The 17,649-nt window shown below is 34.6% G+C and overlaps 2 protein-coding genes across 2 annotated transcripts; one reads left to right on the top strand and one right to left on the bottom strand.

Annotated features, from left to right (window-relative positions):
* Positions 1-10,729: 10,729 nt before the first annotated feature.
* On the top strand, positions 10,730-16,926 carry LOC110464911. The gene is made up of 2 exons (XM_021520383.1): positions 10,730-10,843; positions 15,808-16,926. Exon 2 carries the CDS (start codon positions 15,831-15,833, stop codon positions 16,572-16,574), a length of 744 nt encoding a protein of 247 aa, XP_021376058.1. The 5' UTR covers positions 10,730-10,843; positions 15,808-15,830; the 3' UTR covers positions 16,575-16,926.
* On the bottom strand, positions 15,073-15,564 carry LOC110464898. Its single transcript, XM_021520361.1, has one exon. It carries the CDS (start codon positions 15,562-15,564, stop codon positions 15,073-15,075), a length of 492 nt encoding a protein of 163 aa, XP_021376036.1.
* Positions 16,927-17,649: the final 723 nt, after the last annotated feature.

Below are 17,649 nucleotides of genomic sequence, written 5' to 3'. Positions count from 1 at the left end.
GCCATCTTGTATTGAATTCGGCACTAAAAATCGAACAAAATTTACAGCAAATTACACACTTAATAAACTCACCCAGACAAAACCAGACTTGAATTTTTTTTTTAATTTTTTTATACATATTAAATCTATATATATTGCTCAACCCACACATAAAACTTTTGAAACTTCTGCCACCTTAATATCCAACCAGCAGGCCCCGAGGCATTCACCTTTCTATTAAATCTTCTGCCCAAAAGGGAAAAACCCACAATCTATTTTTGATTTGGTTCCGTGGTCCCTATAGGATCCCACATATTTTTCAAATTTACCATTTTTGGAAACAGTCAGGACCATAGGGTATGAAACCAAAATGGGAAGTGGCTGGCTCCAAGGCTTGGGCTGCTAGGTCAAGTCTTCTACCGGTACTGAAGATGGAGATTCCTGCAAAAAAAGGCAGGAAAATTGAACCAGTTTCAAAATGTAAACTTGAATATCTTAATAAATATTATACTTAGACTTATGGTTTTGAGTTTTTATTAAAGTACAGGTACTGTTCTACCCAGAAATATAAACAACAAACATTTTGTCTGAAGATCAGGGGAGATAACTCAATTTTGAGACCCATACCCCCTTAATTTTGGACTTTTTGTAAAAAATTGAAGACACCAGCAATTATTTAGAGAAAAGAGTCAAAAACAGACACAAAAGTAAAGACTAATAACTGTACAAACAGTACAACACCACAATGATAGGATTACATAATGTTTACATAACAGCAGCTGAGATGAAAGACAGTGATAGGAGAGGACTGCACAAGGTGTAAGGGAGGTAATCGGGAAGTGCTGCTAAGGTGTGCATTGTGAGTGCAGGACCAAATCACTAGTGTGTGCAGGGAAGAAAAGAAATAACTTGCTAACAGACAACGTATACTTACCAAGTGATTTTAAGGTCAGCGGTGGAGAGGCAACTGTGTCAAAAATTCTGATGGAGAAAGTTAAGGCCTGTCTCGGTGACTCCTTGTTGGAAATGAACCTGATGACCCTGTCGACCCAAAAGGTAGAATCTGTGAACAGACGGCTGAAGCAGTCTCTCGCATCATGTGTGAAATTTACTTGTAACTTTTCAGGGATAGCTCATAGGGCGGTGTATCCTGTGAACCATGGGCCGGGAACTGCTATTAAAGAACTGTGTAGAAGGGTTGTGTCTCCAATTACTGCTGGGAGCTCTGTGTCCAAGGACCTGGATAAAGAACAATAAAGACATCATTGTGGTGTAAAATTCAAAAGAGAAATAAGAAGAAATTTATGTGAAAGACAGAGTTATGATTGAGAAAAGAAATGAAACATTAAAATACTGAGAACTTAAAAAAAAATGGTCTTTGTTATTTTTTAATATATATCTTACAAGAAAGAAAGAGAGAAAGAACGAAAGAAAGACAGACAGACAGACAGACAGACAGACACACAGACACACAGACAGACACACAGACAGACAGACACACACACACAGACACACACACAGACAGAAAGAAAGATAAATATATATATATAGATTATAAATTAAAAAATATATAGGTTCATATCAGAGATGACTGACCTCCAAAATCATGACGTCACAGTCCTCCTCGGGAAATCCTCCTTCAGCAATCTGTAATGTACCATCAGTGACAGTCAGAGCACTCTCTGTGTTATTCTGTGTCCATTTGGCCATCTAACCACAATAAGCCCATATCCTCCCTGGTCCATGGGCCACCTCCACGCTCTATATGGGTGTATATTTCCATCATAATATCCTCCTGCAGCTAATTTTCCCTCTAAATTCTGGCTAAACACATCCATGATTAGATTCACAACCAGAAATATGCTGGTTGGTCCCATCATCTGGTTTCCAGGGACGCTTGAATGGTGTAAAACGTCATATCCTATAGGGACCGCGGAACCAAATGATTTTCCATAGACGATAGTGTTAACGTTTACCCCTGTCCTGGTTAAATGGGGTTATCCACACTGGTTTACCTGACCTCATTTTGAAGAATAGCATCTCACACAACTGTAAAAAAAATATTTCAAAATTCTGCCAATTTGAACTTTTTTTATATGGGGGCTGCCATCTTGTATTGAATTCGGCACTAAAAATCGAACAAAATTTACAGCAAATTACACACTTAATAAACTCACCCAGACAAAACCAGACTTGAATTTTTTTTTTAATTTTTTTATACATATTAAATCTATATATATTGCTCAACCCACACATAAAACTTTTGAAACTTCTGCCACCTTAATATCCAACCAGCAGGCCCCGAGGCATTCACCTTTCTATTAAATCTTCTGCCCATAAGGGAAAAACCCACAATCTATTTTTGATTTGGTTCCGTGGTCCCTACAGAGACCTACAAAATGTTACAGAGACCCACAAAACATTACAGAGACCTACAAAACGTTACAGAGACCCACATTACTTTACAGAGACCTACAAAACGTTACAGAGACCCACAAAACGTTACAGAGACCTACAAAACATTACAGAGACCAACAAAACTTTACAGAGACCCACATTACGTTACAGAGTCCCACATTACGTTACAGAGACCCACAAAACTTTACAGAGACCTACAAAACATTACAGAGACCCACAAAGCATTACAGAGACCTACATAACGTTACAGAATCCCACATTACGTTACAGAGTCCCACATTACGTTATAGAGTCCCACATTACGTTACAGAGTCCCACATTACGTTACAGAGACCCACAAAACTTTACAGAGACCTACAAAACATTACAGAGACCCACAAAACATTACAGAGACCCACAAAACGTTACAGAGACCCACAAAACATTACAGAGACCCACAAAACATTACAATTGTAATAACCTCACTTCGAAAGTTGCTCCATACATTATTCTATGATTGAGCAGAAACCATTCATACAATATAACAATAAGCAATTCACTACAAATGTTGTTTCATTCATAAGTATATGATCTCACAAATATTAATATTTCATTGTAATACTAGTCACTTTACTACAAATGTTGTATTCTTTATCATTACATAAATAAACAGAACTAAAAATAAAATTTAAGATCATATGGATTGGTAAAACATGATGTATTAGAAGTATATGCATACTGACATCTATAAGCATTTTTATGTCCGTCATAAAATTCATTCCAGTGCCAACTAGTGCTTATCCTTGCAGATACGTGCTAAGATTCCCGACTAAACCGCAATTACCGCAGTTTTGCTATATATATGTATCGTTGTCCTTAAAATGGATCATATAAGGGAAACGAATTTGTTGATTGTTCAAAATGTATTACATTACTATTTGTCAATGTTGTTGCTAGACCTGAATGCATATTGATACGAATATGTTTTATCATAGTTAAACTGACAAATCATGAATAAAATATAAGGTTTATGACGTCAAAAATCTTTGTATTGTTCTCTACGACATTAGCACTTCAGACAAAGCATGAACTATACACATCAAACGCATTAAAGGATTATTATCAACATTAACATGATTTACAGATTTAAAGATTATATTCAATTATTGCAAATCTATACAGTAATATCAAGAGCCATAGAACTTCGAAACAAATAGTGACTTTCATTTTCCGTTATTTTTATATAGTTTTCAAATATTTTTTCTTAAAAACATTTATTATATGCAGATTAAAAAATCATCAAGGCAAATATAGGTGATCATCGCTGACGTTTTCAATCATTGCGTGATTATTCAGGATATCAATTTTGATCGGTAGTAAAACACCATGACTTGACAAAATCATAGAGAAAGGTAATGACATAATCTAAATTCTAGATAAAGCAACACTGAATTATCTTTCCGTTTAGTCCGGGTTTTAATAGATTTATAAACATAATCTCTTTACATGGTCTTTGTGATATTTGTATCATTAATTTTGAGGATAGGTTATATACACCGTACGAACGTCTAGAGTAATCCCTTTGCAACAAGTATACGATATAGGTTATTGTTGTTATGCTTTGTCAGTATCAGTCTTTGAAGATCGGAAAGAATGAATACATATTTGAAATTACGTCATGTAGCATCTTGCATGTAGCGCCTGTAACAAGCATTAGACGACTCTCTGTTCTTTCAGACATATATGTTTCCCTTTAATAACTTGTATTATTTTTTTGGTTACGTTTTGTATTCTAGCAACAGTTAAGGTTGCATGAAGACGGTTTCCACAAATGATAGGGCAACTCAGAAGCAACTTTATAATGTCATCTCACTGAAATGCTTTAACCTGGATATGGTTACACGTCATAACATACAGTCACATTGTACTGACAACGAACTTATTTTAAAATCGATATTTGCATTATGCTCATTGGATTGCATGGTGATGGTGTTATTACTACCCGAGTTCTATGTGTAGGAACGTGACAAATATTGGATTTGACCTAGATCTTCGTCGATTAAGCAGAAGACGCTTACCCTTCCGGAACACCGAACACCTGATCTTATTCTCTTCGTTTGTTTTCAAAAGTCCCCATCTAAATCTTTCATTTGTTATATTTTGCCCCTGTTTTATCAATTTTGAGTTCAAATTATGTTTTTGTTCACACTTCGGTATCCTTTTATTCTCTTCTTTTTTTGAAATAACTTACATAAGATATATATTCAAAGTGGTAAAATAGGGACAAGACAGATTTGGAATTCAACTTTTCTTTTTCCAACGCAAGAATCAGGGTTTGATATTAACCGTCTCTTTAGACCATGCAGCTAGAACAAGAAACTTACCAACTTATATATGAGAGGATTATCGATCAACCCTTTTCGACAACACTCTGACCTGGTCATGTACTTACATATTATGGACCGTTCTTGTATAATTGTTACAAGATATATATGAACATATCCTGATAAATTCGGATAAAAGTGGGTGTATAAGCGAGTTAGCGTAATCCGCCCAATTTCGCCAATTACCGACTTAACTCCTGTTAAAGGATTAAATAACGACTTAGCGATACTCACATGGTAAATGTTATAGTTAGCAGAGACGTCATTGTGTCAAATATCTACAAAAGTTAACAGGGCAAGGTGTTGAACGTTTATTGACAAAACAATATTTCTGATGTTTTATTTAAGATGTAATGGAAGAGGTATACGCTATTCTTTTAGATATATATTTGATACTTTAAGACATACAAGACATACTTGGTATCACGTTTGCTTCTAGATATGTAATGTATCTTACATAAATAAAACAGCGCAATAAAAGCTAGTTTAAGTAAAAATGTCAACTTGGGCGAAACAATAGAATTTGATTAATTGAATTTTGTGCATCAGGACATCATGTCAACTTGGGCGAAACAATAGAATTTGATTAATTGAATTTTGCGCATCAGGACATCAGATTTACACATCAAGTAAAATAAATGATTGCATCAATGTCAAGTAAGGAAGATAAACATAAGATATAATTCAACAAGAAAATAGAGACAGGTAATATGTATGTGCTTTATATTTATCCTGTTGTGTTATAGACACGTGCACTTTACTCATTTTAAATTTCAAATTTACCAGCACACTTCTTTTTTTTTCAAATTTATGTAATAAAGATGTTATGCACCTACTCTTCTGTTTCAATAGTAGTTAAGACCGATTTGGGTGTCATCGTTTTGGCTCCTACCATCACCAATGAGTTCTCGAAAGGCGAAAGAGCAGTATGTTGTAGTGTAATCCATTATTGCATACTGTATAATTAATTACCACATGTATAGGTGCAATTCCGTGTGTGTCTTACATTCTTCTCAAAAAATATATAATGACCGCCTTAAACTCCATCAGAAGGGGATACAATATTCAAACTTTATAAAATAAAGAAAGGCATCGATATCTACGTTACGCCAGCTACCTTTTTACTTCACGGAGTGACAGACTGCTAATGGGAAGAATGCAAATACAGAAAATGTGTTTCTTTTTTGTTTAACAAGGACAGAGTAGTTTATACCAGAAGATGATGTTATACCTGTACATATACATCTTAATTCTTATCTGCACATTAACTGGAGATTATGTTGTATTTCGTTATGAAGATTAAATATATGTTTTAGTTAATGCTACCATTTGTTTGCTTTCCAATCTCATTATAAAGATGTTGCTATTATACAGTCGGACCTCGCTTTCTTCGTGCAAAGGAAATCATCGGAGTGGTATGTATTAACGAATTTAGGATATCGGAAACTTTTTATTTTCCAAATGTTGACGATCGTTTATATCTGATATTTTTCTGGAATCTCTTGTATTTTCGTAGGTAAAAGATTATTTTTTGAGTTGTGACTATTAAAGTTTGAATAGAAACTTTGCCGTATGTATCTGATGTCTTGATAAAATCCCAAGGCTGAATGTCACTTCCCAATAAAATTATTCTAGCATCAGAACGTAGATATTACGAGGATATTTTTCTGTTCTGGAAATCTGTTTCATAGAGCAAATATCCGGATTATGAGTTTAATAGACGCATATTTCTGTAAGACAATGACATTTGTTATGTTGAATATGATTTATATAAAGATATCACAGTGGCCATTCCACTTTATGAAATATAAGTGGTATACATTACGAAACAAATGTTTTATGAATATTGTAAGGATGTTTTAATTTGTATAGCTCCGTTTCAATGTTTCTCCGCCACCTTTGTTCATACAGATATCACTGACATATGTGCGCTGCAGTTGAGAAACCGAGAAACAAATCTTTGTTGTATCATAGATTAGAATGAAAGAGTAAATCGTTCTGTTTCAAAGGCAATGATTGTTAACTAGGAAAAATAAACTTTGACAAATCTAAGGGTCATTTCAGGAAAACATGCCAATGTATACTTCATTCTTTATTATTTCAAGGATATCAGACGCTTTATAACGATATGTTTTTACATGTTTAATTTTAAGATACAAAACAATGTCAGACACGATCTGTATTCCGTCAAATAAACATTAAACTTCAAATTGAAGGGAATAGATTACTTACTAGGGTTAATTTGAACGTAGTGCAGATTTATTACATTCAATCATCATACTATAAAACACAAGAAAAAATGATGGCGCTCTAATTTCCTGTAAAATGTTTGTCAGGTTTACAATTTCCTGCAACACTGTTTTGTCAAGGTTTAAATTCCATCGAACGCCGTTAATAGTTCGCTTTTATTACTTAGTCTCTATCAGGAAGGGAAAGAGTTCGTGGATGTTAATATTTATCGTATTTTATTCTGTTTGCGAGTAAAATAAAAATGACATTACTGTCCCCTTAAAGAGTTTTTTAATTATCTGTTTTCTAAACTGGAATAGGGTGTAACTTTTAACGCCCGCCCAACAGTTTAGATCATATGAAGTGATGTACCAGAGGAAGGAAAGAGCAAGTCTAAGATAAAAGAAAAGAGGATGAAGTGTTTGGGGAGGAAGAGAAATTGTAATCTAGCCAATGTTTCTTAAGCAGAGGTTACGATGTTCATTGATATATATAGTCGTTTTTATACGAATTCCGTCTTTGCGTATTGCAGAGTTATTTTCTCTTGGGAGCAGGTATTGATTGTTACGTCATTGGTTTGTGCGAGAAAATTACGTCGTTTTCTCAAAAGTTGATGACGTTACTCTCACAAACAAGTGACGTAACAATCAATACCTTCTCCCAAGAGAAGATAACTCTGCAATACGCAAAGACGGAATAGAGTAATGGCCAGTCGATAGGTAGAGCGCGTTTGATTACTTCACTAATATTTCTTTGCTCCACTCATAACAACGTACTGAAATACGTCTTCAGAACAACAGACACTTAAAACAATGTACTTCACAAAGTGTTAAGTCATAAATATATTATCAATCTACATCGCCATGGCGTTGTGAGTATGACATATAAACAGAAATGTGTAACGGTCCATGAATGACGTGACTTATTTCAGTCGGTACAAATAACCTGCTATAAACAAACCACGCATATCGCTTTGATACAGGCCAATCAACTTTGTCCCCTGACACATTTCTCCACTTTTTGATATGATAAGAATCCAATTCAATCTAAAAAAAGAAAAAAAGGGTATTATACTCCTGCCTTATGCTAAATTAAGAATTAAGTGTTGATGAGTTTAGCAATCTCGAATAATAGTCTAGAAAACCCTAAATACATAATTCTGTCCCGTTTAATGTTCATTGTTAAAGTTAAGTATAAAAGCTTCAAGAAATTTCAGTGTAACAAAACATAAATAAAAAACGTATTTTTTCTGTTTGCAATTTTTATGATGAAGAGTCTCATAGTTAAAAAAACGTATTTCAGTGTCTACTACTCTGTTGTGTCTGTTGTTGTTTTAATTTTATATTTTGTTTGTTTGGTTATTTGGTTGTGTTTTTTTTTGTTCTGATTTGTTTTTGAATTTTCCTTTCTTATTGGCAGCTTTGAGTGATGAATTTAAAATACATTTGATGCATCTTAGCCTACCTCTTACATACATATGTATAGAAAGCATCATTCATTGCATTTAAGCTTAATGACAGTTAACTATTTTAGAATGTAAAATTCAGTTTAGTAACTCCCTAATCTTCCTTCTAGTCGTATGTTATTTGATGGATTATATTCGATGATTGTTGATAGGCAGAACGCAACATATGCAAATCATCAAAAAAGTTTATAAAAATAAGCCATGTGCTATTAATAATATATGTAAATGTATTAATACATCAAAGGGATTTCATTTTAGGAAAACACGGATACCATCGTGTTTGATGAAATGTTCCACATGCTATTAAATGATTTAGCAAAGCATTGATCTCCTCTTTTAAAGATAGAAAGTAAAATAAAGGTTGGCTTTATACTGTAATTATAACATAAGAAAAGTTTTTGATAAATATATATATATATATACTTGATAAATAATTTTTCAGTTTTTAATGTTTTCTTTAGATCTAAAAAGATGTAAAAATTAGACCGGTTTATGAAAGCTAGTTTAGAAGAAAGTTTTAATGTCAAACTCATGATCTTATTAGAAATATGGACAAAACTGTAACAAAATGTGTCCAATTAAATTATAATTACGCTCGAAGATCTGTTTAAAAGTAATCGAAGTAATTATGTTTGATATGTATGTGATAGTTATTAAAATCTCCATTATCGCTGTTAATATATATTTAAGAAAAACTGATTTACCCCTTTCCTCGCAACGAACAGAACCTTATTTGACGCTGCATTGTCGTCATAGCAAAACAACTTGTAAACGTCATTAACTTACCATGATAAACCAAGTTTTTGCAATAATGACAAATACCTATGAAAAATTGTCTGCAGGGAATCCCATGTTAATTTTCAATGTCGGTCTATTTTCAAATCGGCCGGATTTATTCGAGATTTAATGTATAACCGTTGGTCCATAAAACACATAACGTGACATTACACACCTCTGTGTTAATTGCGTCATTCAAAACAGCACGGCATTCAACATCAAAGAAACTCGGAAAAAAATAAAAACGTTAAAAAGTATAAAAGGAAATCAATACCAAGTACTGCCATCGTGTGTTGTGCAGACTAACTCATTTTCAAGTCATGCACAATCTAATACCTGAAGGAGATTTGGTGTGGAGCTGTCTACTTATATACTCACTAGTCACACTCTTTATGTTGTTACTGACACGGTAACCTGTAATATCAATAGGTCATCTGTCTGTTAATATTAGTAGTTTACATGCTTTGCTTATAAGACTTATATTCGGTAATAAATCGTACGAACAGATTGCCTCGTTGGGAAAAACACAAATCGGGTTGCATTTGACAAATGCTAATGGATTAAAATTCTATCAATCATTACTTGCAAATATGCACTAAAATAATGAAATTCGTATGCCTCTAATGCTGGAGGATTAACATTTTTACATGAGGAGTTACATGAAGACAGCCCGTGTGCACTGTATTTTTGGCAGATTGAAATTAACGTAATCATATGAATTGCAATATATCATTTTAAAAAGGAACTAAGTTTGAAAACACAACACCCGCTAACTAAACACGACCTGTTTGCACTAGTCTTAACCTATTCTGAGATAAATATTATAATACAAGCGCTAGTCCTGGAGTATGTAAGGCACTAAATAAAGCTGCTTCCCACTTTTCAAATGAGCTTGAAACCTTAACCACTCATCCAGATCGCGAAGCTCGGAGTCAAAATTCCTGGTGCGTTTCTTAAACTTGCATTCTGTGACATGGGAACAGAAGTTTCGGAATGTTAGCAGCCTCCCACTGCTAGCATAAAGACTTGTTTGTCCGTTGATGCTGTGATTTTTGTTCTAAATTTCCTTCAATTGAAGAATTTACCAAGATGACTTTAAATGGTGATTTTGATAGGTTTTTTACATGGTTATTATGTTTCATCCCTCTAGGTATCGTGGTAATTGTCAGCACTTCTGTGGAATCTTTTACTCTTATGGCCAGACTAATGGATTCCTTTCAGAATTTCATCAACTGTGGAAGCTTCTCTGAACTTATTTCTAAGCGGACGATGTATCTCTTTCCCCCAGAAATCTAGGTTTTACTTGTAAGAAATTAGATGGTTGCGAAAGTAAACCAGGTATTGCAGTCACGTAGTTACGAGGTGAATATTAATGCAATTTACACAGCGTGTCAAAGTTAAGAGCTATTTATCAATATAACTTCTAACATTCATTTCCTAAGGACGTAGCCGTATATTCATCAATTTTGAGAATTTAACACAAACAGAGCGGTATAAGTGATTAATCACTGATGTCATAAAGGTGACAGGTGATATCAGACTAGAGTTTATAAACCAGGTTTATATCAGTGACCGGTAACTGTGCTGGGCAACGCTTCACTACAGATCACAGGTAAGTACAGGTATACAATATCACAGGTGTGCTATAACTTCCAGATAGGGGGGTGACACTTAACTTAATGTCTTTTTTAAATAATTTTAACTAGTGTCATTTAGTGTTGAATGTCTATTCTAATTTTTACCATTACAAAATTACTACAAGATTCGCACACACGACAGCTAAGTAGTGATATGCGCATTTTCTTAAGGGCAAGTTCGCTCATTTGTATCGAAAACATTTTCGGCTTTATTTCTCAAAACATATTATAGCGATTATGCGTGGTATCAGATCGATAGACGGGGTTTCACCTTCATCAACAATACGATATTCATCTTTTGAGGAGTTGTGCTTAGATTCTCATCTTTCTTCCAAAAAGTGTTAGGTTTTTTGCAAACTTAAATATCGAATAATAAAATTAGCAATACAACTAATCTATAAGTAACTGATTGAGAATTATGGTGGAATTAGAAATACGTGAATTGTTACTAATCAATCATAAATATATATCTGATTAAATCTAGACATTTTGTTTTTATGTTTTAAAAAAACATGGCCTAAGCGTTTATAATTGTGAAACGTAATTATATTCGAACTATGTTTTAGCATACAGTGGAACCTATCTTTGCTGCCAACGTTTATCCAGACGTATTCTATTATTCAACCAAGAGTTTGGTGATATATTTAGATATTTGTATGAAATGATAATATAAATATAAAAAATATATGTTATATGTGATAAAAAAACAGAGGGAAAGAGAACATATATATACATTGGCAGTACAAAAGTATAAAAAAACGACATTATAACGAGGTTTCATCGCCCTGTCAATTCTTTTGGGGTTCATGATGTTATCACAATTCCGGCATATTCTCATTTCCTATTGTTGGTTTTGTCAATTTACCCAAATATGGACACCTATGGGAAAACGGCCCAAGAAACTGTCATTCAATGCAAAGAAGTACTTTTATGTATACAGTTTTCATTTGACAATACTTTTATGACAATTAAACTTTATTGGCTGCTGGTTATCGTTACATGGACAATTTAAAGGTAAGAATAATGACCAATCCAAACCTTTCCCGATATAAGTGCCGTGCGACACTAATTAAGTAGATATCATTTTCAAATGTCTATTTTATCTAAACTAATGCTAGTTTGGAGAAGGTAATCAATCCTAACCCGGTTTGACTTTAAACTATTTGAAATATGTCTTCTTTTCCGCTTATATTAGTCGTTTATCCCAGAATATTAGCCACATTTCCTGATGTGTTCCTTTCAGGGTACAGTTACACCGGTTCAAGGGCCTACGTAACCCTGATAGGTATTTCGCGTGTACTTATAGAAATACGCGCCCGACATATCAACTCGAAAAGTAAAGATTATCTATTTAGGAGAAAGGAACAAACATTTTCGGAACTGATAGTATGGTATACAGAACATTGATATATATCCAAACCATGTCCTGATTTGGGTACAGTGACGTTATACACCTCGAGGTCGGTTTTTGTTAAACTGTTTAAGCAAGACAACAACAATTCAGAACCTTTAAATATTTCTTGGGTGAAAAGGTTAATTTATTTTCTAATACATTTGTATATATTCTGATTGTACTGAATGTGTCAGTTAAATCCCTTTGATCTTCGGTGTAGCTCTTGCCCATGCGACGTAAAACAAATATATATATTTTAATATTTAAATAATTACTGAATAATATTACATTACTGTTTTGGTTCAAACCTGAAATATCCATTGACATGCCTTGATTATGAATATTTGCATTCGATTGAGATGAATAATAGTCATGCCTTCGAGAGACATTTTATTTCAATATTTAAATCAAGTTGCTATATAAATGTATATCGACGGTAAAATACTTACTCATATTTCTGATATCAATTTAATACTGTATGATTAATTATTTGCATGATAATATCATAAAAAGGATGACGAATGTTAATTGGTATATATCTTCACCTGAATTATTAACCTTATTAGTTCCTGAAATATATAGGACAAAACGTACATATTTAACCCCTTCAGTAATTGGTCGGGTATATATATATATATATGTCTTATTTGTAGCTGTCAAACATTATAACAAATGTGACTTATAATGAAATTAAAAACTTATTGAGAAGGAAATGAAACATCATTTTTTATGAATGTCTGTGCCAACACGCATCATATCATATAAATTATGCAAATTTATCAAATTGTAGTAAAATAAAAATTTGGCTTGTCTTCCTGTATTGGCAAACCAAATTTTTGAATAGGTAATTTCTTCCTTATATTCCAAGTGATATTTTCATACTTGCTGTTAGATGAATTGAAGTTTATTTTCATGTATTTTTGAGTCATTACTCTATAAGCCGCTGCTTCGCTTCACTGAACATTTCGCGAACTCTTTTATATGTTGAATATTGTGTAAATCATGAACACGAAGAAAGTGATATTGAAAAAGAACATTCCTAAGTATATGTATTATATCATATTCAGCTAAAAAACAATTTTTAAGGTAGTGATTTTTTTGCGTTTTTCTGCGAAAATGAATTCGCACATGTTGAGACGAAAGTAAACAGTTTAGTCATGTACCTACGCTTCAAAGGATGAGTGTCTATAAGGCCCCTTTTCTGGTTCTCGGTATATCAAGATTTTCACCTCCTTCATTTGTTCAAAGACATCAGTAGTAGGGAAAGTGGTTGTTCTGGCCCACTTTTCTCCATTGGATTAACATAGGGAAAAGATATCCTCCGAAGGATATCCTCCCTCTTGGGAGGATACCCGATGACGTCATAGAAATTCCTATTGTTTGAGAACAAAGGAGCCATTGTTTAAATTGTATGGGGTAGTTCTCTTTTGTTATAGTTTGAATAGATATTGATGGGGTGCACATGGAAATTCCTTTGATTATAGGTCAATTAAAATACTAGATATTGTGTGTAGTTTAAAGGGTCGTGGGCCCTTTGTAATGAGGTACACCTTTTCCAGGTGACAATGACGGGTAAACATCTCCAATGGAGAAAAGTGGGCCAGAACCACCACTTTCCCTACTGCTGATGTCTTTTTGTACCACATGCGCAAAATCGAAGGCAAAAGTTTGACCGAAAGCAGGGTTTGGGGTACCAAAAGGGGTAGGGTAAATCAGAAATGTAATTTGCTGTTTTCAACCTGAGCTAAAACAACCAAAATTACTCCATTTCTCTTATTTGGAAACATGTGTAAATTAAACAGGCATATATAAAAGAAAAAATGAAAAATGACCGAAATTCTATCGTCACTTAAAGTTTGTTAATATAAAGGCTTAGGTCAGGGGAAATGTGTTTGGTAGTTTTCAAAAAAAACGTGTTTTGTTTTCTCAATAATTTCCTTCTAATTTACATTTTTTAAGTTGAAATTTACAACTTTACTCATTTGAGCACACTTACATAAAATGCCTATTTCACTACACACTTCCCTTTTTGTTTTATACTGTGTTATGGCTTCTGGACACATCTCAATCTTGGCAATTTCAAATATCTCTCAAACTTATATAAGATATTAATAGTTAATATTGTATCTTATATATATCATAGCTGCTTAACACCTGTGGATGAAGGGAGTTCAATGTCCTGATTTGTTTTCTTAAATGTACTTATCAAAGTTAACTTGAAAATAAAAAAATGGCATTTGCTACAACTACATATACTGTAAAATGATTAATTTAATATGTGAAGTTTTATTTGCTGGTAATTTTAAGTCTGCAAGCCTCAAGGAAATTGTGTGTTTTAATCATTAAAGTTAACCCATTTCATTGCTTTATCAATTGTTCTGTTTATATCCAAAAATAAAGGCTGATCATGATTGTACATAAAAGGCATGTTGGGATAAGCAAGTTATATGATGATGTTTAATTTGTGAAAGTTTTATACTTATCCCACGATGCCTTTTTATTATAAAAACACGTTTTCTTGGTTTTTTTGAGTACATGGAATAAAGTGCATCTCCTTGCCTAACACCAAATATTTCCTAAAAAAATATATCTATACGATTTAGTCTCTCATGGCGTATTCAAAGCATGCAATCTCTGGCCTTTGGTCAGCCTAGTATGTCATACGCACCACTGACTAATATAAACACTCCACTGTTAAATATATACATACTATCATATAAACTGGTATTGTAAGGAAATATTTGGTGTATAACATTATCAAAAATCAGACCTGTATACAGTAAGAAATCATTGAGTAATATCCGAAATTTTTCACTTCACATATGCTGGTGTATCCGTCATGTATTCCTGTTTACCCGTCATGTATTCCTGTTTACACGTCATGTATTCCTGTTTACCCGTCATGTATTCCTGTGCACCAGTCATGTATTCCTGTTTACCAGTCATGCATTCCTGTTGACCCGTCATGTATTCCTGTGCACCAGTCATGTATTCCTGTTTACCTGTCATGTATTCCTGTTTATCCGTCATGTATTCGTGTTTACCCGTCATGTATTCCTGTTTACCCGTCAAGTACTCCTGTTTACCCGTCATGTATTCCTGTGCACCAGTTATGTATTCCTGTGCACCATTCATGTATTCCTGTTTACCTGTCATCCATTCCTGTTTACCCGTCATGTATTCCTGTGCACCAGTCATGTATTCCTGTTTACCCGTCATGTATTCCTGTTTATCCGTCATGTATTCGTGTGCACCAGTCATGTATTCCTGTTTACCCGTCATGCATTCCTGTGCACCAGTCATGTTTGCCATTGACACAAAACCAAACGATAGACGAAACGAAACTCTATTAAACTGACATATCGATGTAACGGTAACAATATTTTAGAGTGATAAATAATTCAACACGACAAAAATGCATGATTAAACAGGATTTATCCTCATACATACTTTATTATTTGATTTCTTTTTTCGAAAATAAATGGTAACAAAATGTTTAGTGATTGTATGCAAATAAAAAATGTTTTTTTATATTTTTTCCTGCAGGTTTCCACGTGTAATGCAGCAGAATGAAATTCTATATCCTGTTCGCGTTGGCCTGTGTTTGTCCTGTCGCTTTTAGCCACAACCGCTACATCGCCATACCAGTATCGGCACTTATAAATGGCAAACCTAACCGTGAGGGAACCGCTGTTGTATACGATATCAATCCGCTCCAGGTGCGTGATCCTGGGACAGCAGGTCGTAGCAGGTCTAGCTCGACATCGACTGCTGTTAGACGGACAAGTACAACAGGAGGACGTTTGGGAGGGAGATCAGCTGTGACGTCAACTGCTGTTAGAAACAGCGGGTCTGGTTCTATTCGGAGGATTGCATCAGGTACACCGACTGGTTCTATTCGGAGGATTGCATCAGGTACACGGGCTGGTTCTATTCGGCGGGTCGCGGGAGGTACACCGAGGGGAACTGTTAATATGATTACACGCCCACCTGCCATTACAAGAACGGTTGGTTATTTACCAAGTGGGACCGGTGCATACGTCAATGGCAATGTACGGTATATCAGTTCCGTGTCGCCAAGCTATACTTCCGGTTATGTCAACTCGGTTTACCAGCCGCACATCGTAGCTGGCTTGTCATATCAGCCAAGTGCTACCTCTACGGGATATTACGTCAGACGGCCTAATGTCCAAAGAGCATCTTATGTGTTGAATGCTGCAATACAACAACCATTTACCAACAGCCAGTACCTGGGATTGCCTCAGTACCAATCATATATGCATAACCAGCCATTGTATCGATCAATTCTCTGAGCAGAATTTATCGGCCAATGCAGACCTCAAGGATGGATTCTGTAACAAAAAGATATTCACCAACTGTATCTAACTTGTATGGTAATTCTTGCGTTTTTAGCGAACAAGCTTGTGGTAGGCAGCCATGAAATAACCTCAAGACAATGCAACAGAAAATGGTAACCATCAACGTTTGTGTGAATATAAACAGTGCAAATGAGACAAGAAATCACCATATATGAAACCGCAAGTATCGCAGGTTAATTGCAAGGACACTGACTTGGATTAATTAATACCAGTGTTTGTTTTCTTTTCGGTGTTTGCTGTCATGGATACCTAGCGAACACTGCGAATAAAGACCTTTCTCCTCAAACCCTTGTTTCATGTGTTCAAACCTAACTGTGTGTGTCTTTAGTGATCAAACTGTGTCTGTTCTGTAAGTATTCAGCCCTGTGTGTTATGTAAGTGTTCAGCCATGTTTATCGTATTATGCAAGTATTCAACCTTTTTTGAGTTCTGCAAACGTTAAGCCCGGTCTGTTCTGTAAGTGTTCAACCCTGTGTGTTATGTAGGTGTTCAGCCATGTTTATCGTATAAGTGTTCTTTAAGTATTCAACCTTTTGTGTTCTGTAAGCGTTCAACCCTGCGTGTTATCTAAGTGTTCAGCCATGTTTATCGTATTATGCAAGTATTCAACCTTTTTTGAGTTCTGCAAACTTTAAGCCCGGTCTGTTCTGTAAGCGTTCAACCCTGTGTGTTATGTAGGTGTTCAGCCATGTTTATCGTATAAGTGTTCTGTAAGTATTCAACCCTGTGTGTTCTGCAAACGTTAAGCCCGGTCTGTTCTGTAAGCGTTCAACCCTGTGTGTTATGTAGGTGTTCAGCCATGTTTATCGTATAAGTGTTCTGTAAGTATTCAACCTTTTGTGTTCTGCAAACTTTAAGCCCGTTCTGTTCTGTAAGCGTTCAACCCTGTGTGTTATGTAAGTGTTCAACCCGGTTTTTTCGGTATGTTTTCAACGTCTTGAGCTGCGAATTCACAAATAATCTTAACTTTAACGTGATACAAAGACATAATTCCGGTACATTTCTGTGG

Source organism: Mizuhopecten yessoensis, unplaced genomic scaffold (assembly GCF_002113885.1).
Source record: "Mizuhopecten yessoensis strain PY_sf001 unplaced genomic scaffold, ASM211388v2 scaffold11041, whole genome shotgun sequence".
Taxonomy (NCBI): domain Eukaryota; kingdom Metazoa; phylum Mollusca; class Bivalvia; order Pectinida; family Pectinidae; genus Mizuhopecten; species Mizuhopecten yessoensis.
Note: the sequence above shows the minus strand (reverse complement) of the source record. Positions and strands in the feature narration are given on the sequence as shown.

Bases quoted from the DNA above. Each gene is read 5' to 3' on its own strand.
- LOC110464898 (XM_021520361.1), bottom strand. From the start codon at position 15,564: ATGACTGGTGCACAGGAATGCATGACGGGTAAACAGGAATACATGACT.
- LOC110464911 (XM_021520383.1), top strand. From the start codon at position 15,831: ATGAAATTCTATATCCTGTTCGCGTTGGCCTGTGTTTGTCCTGTCGCT.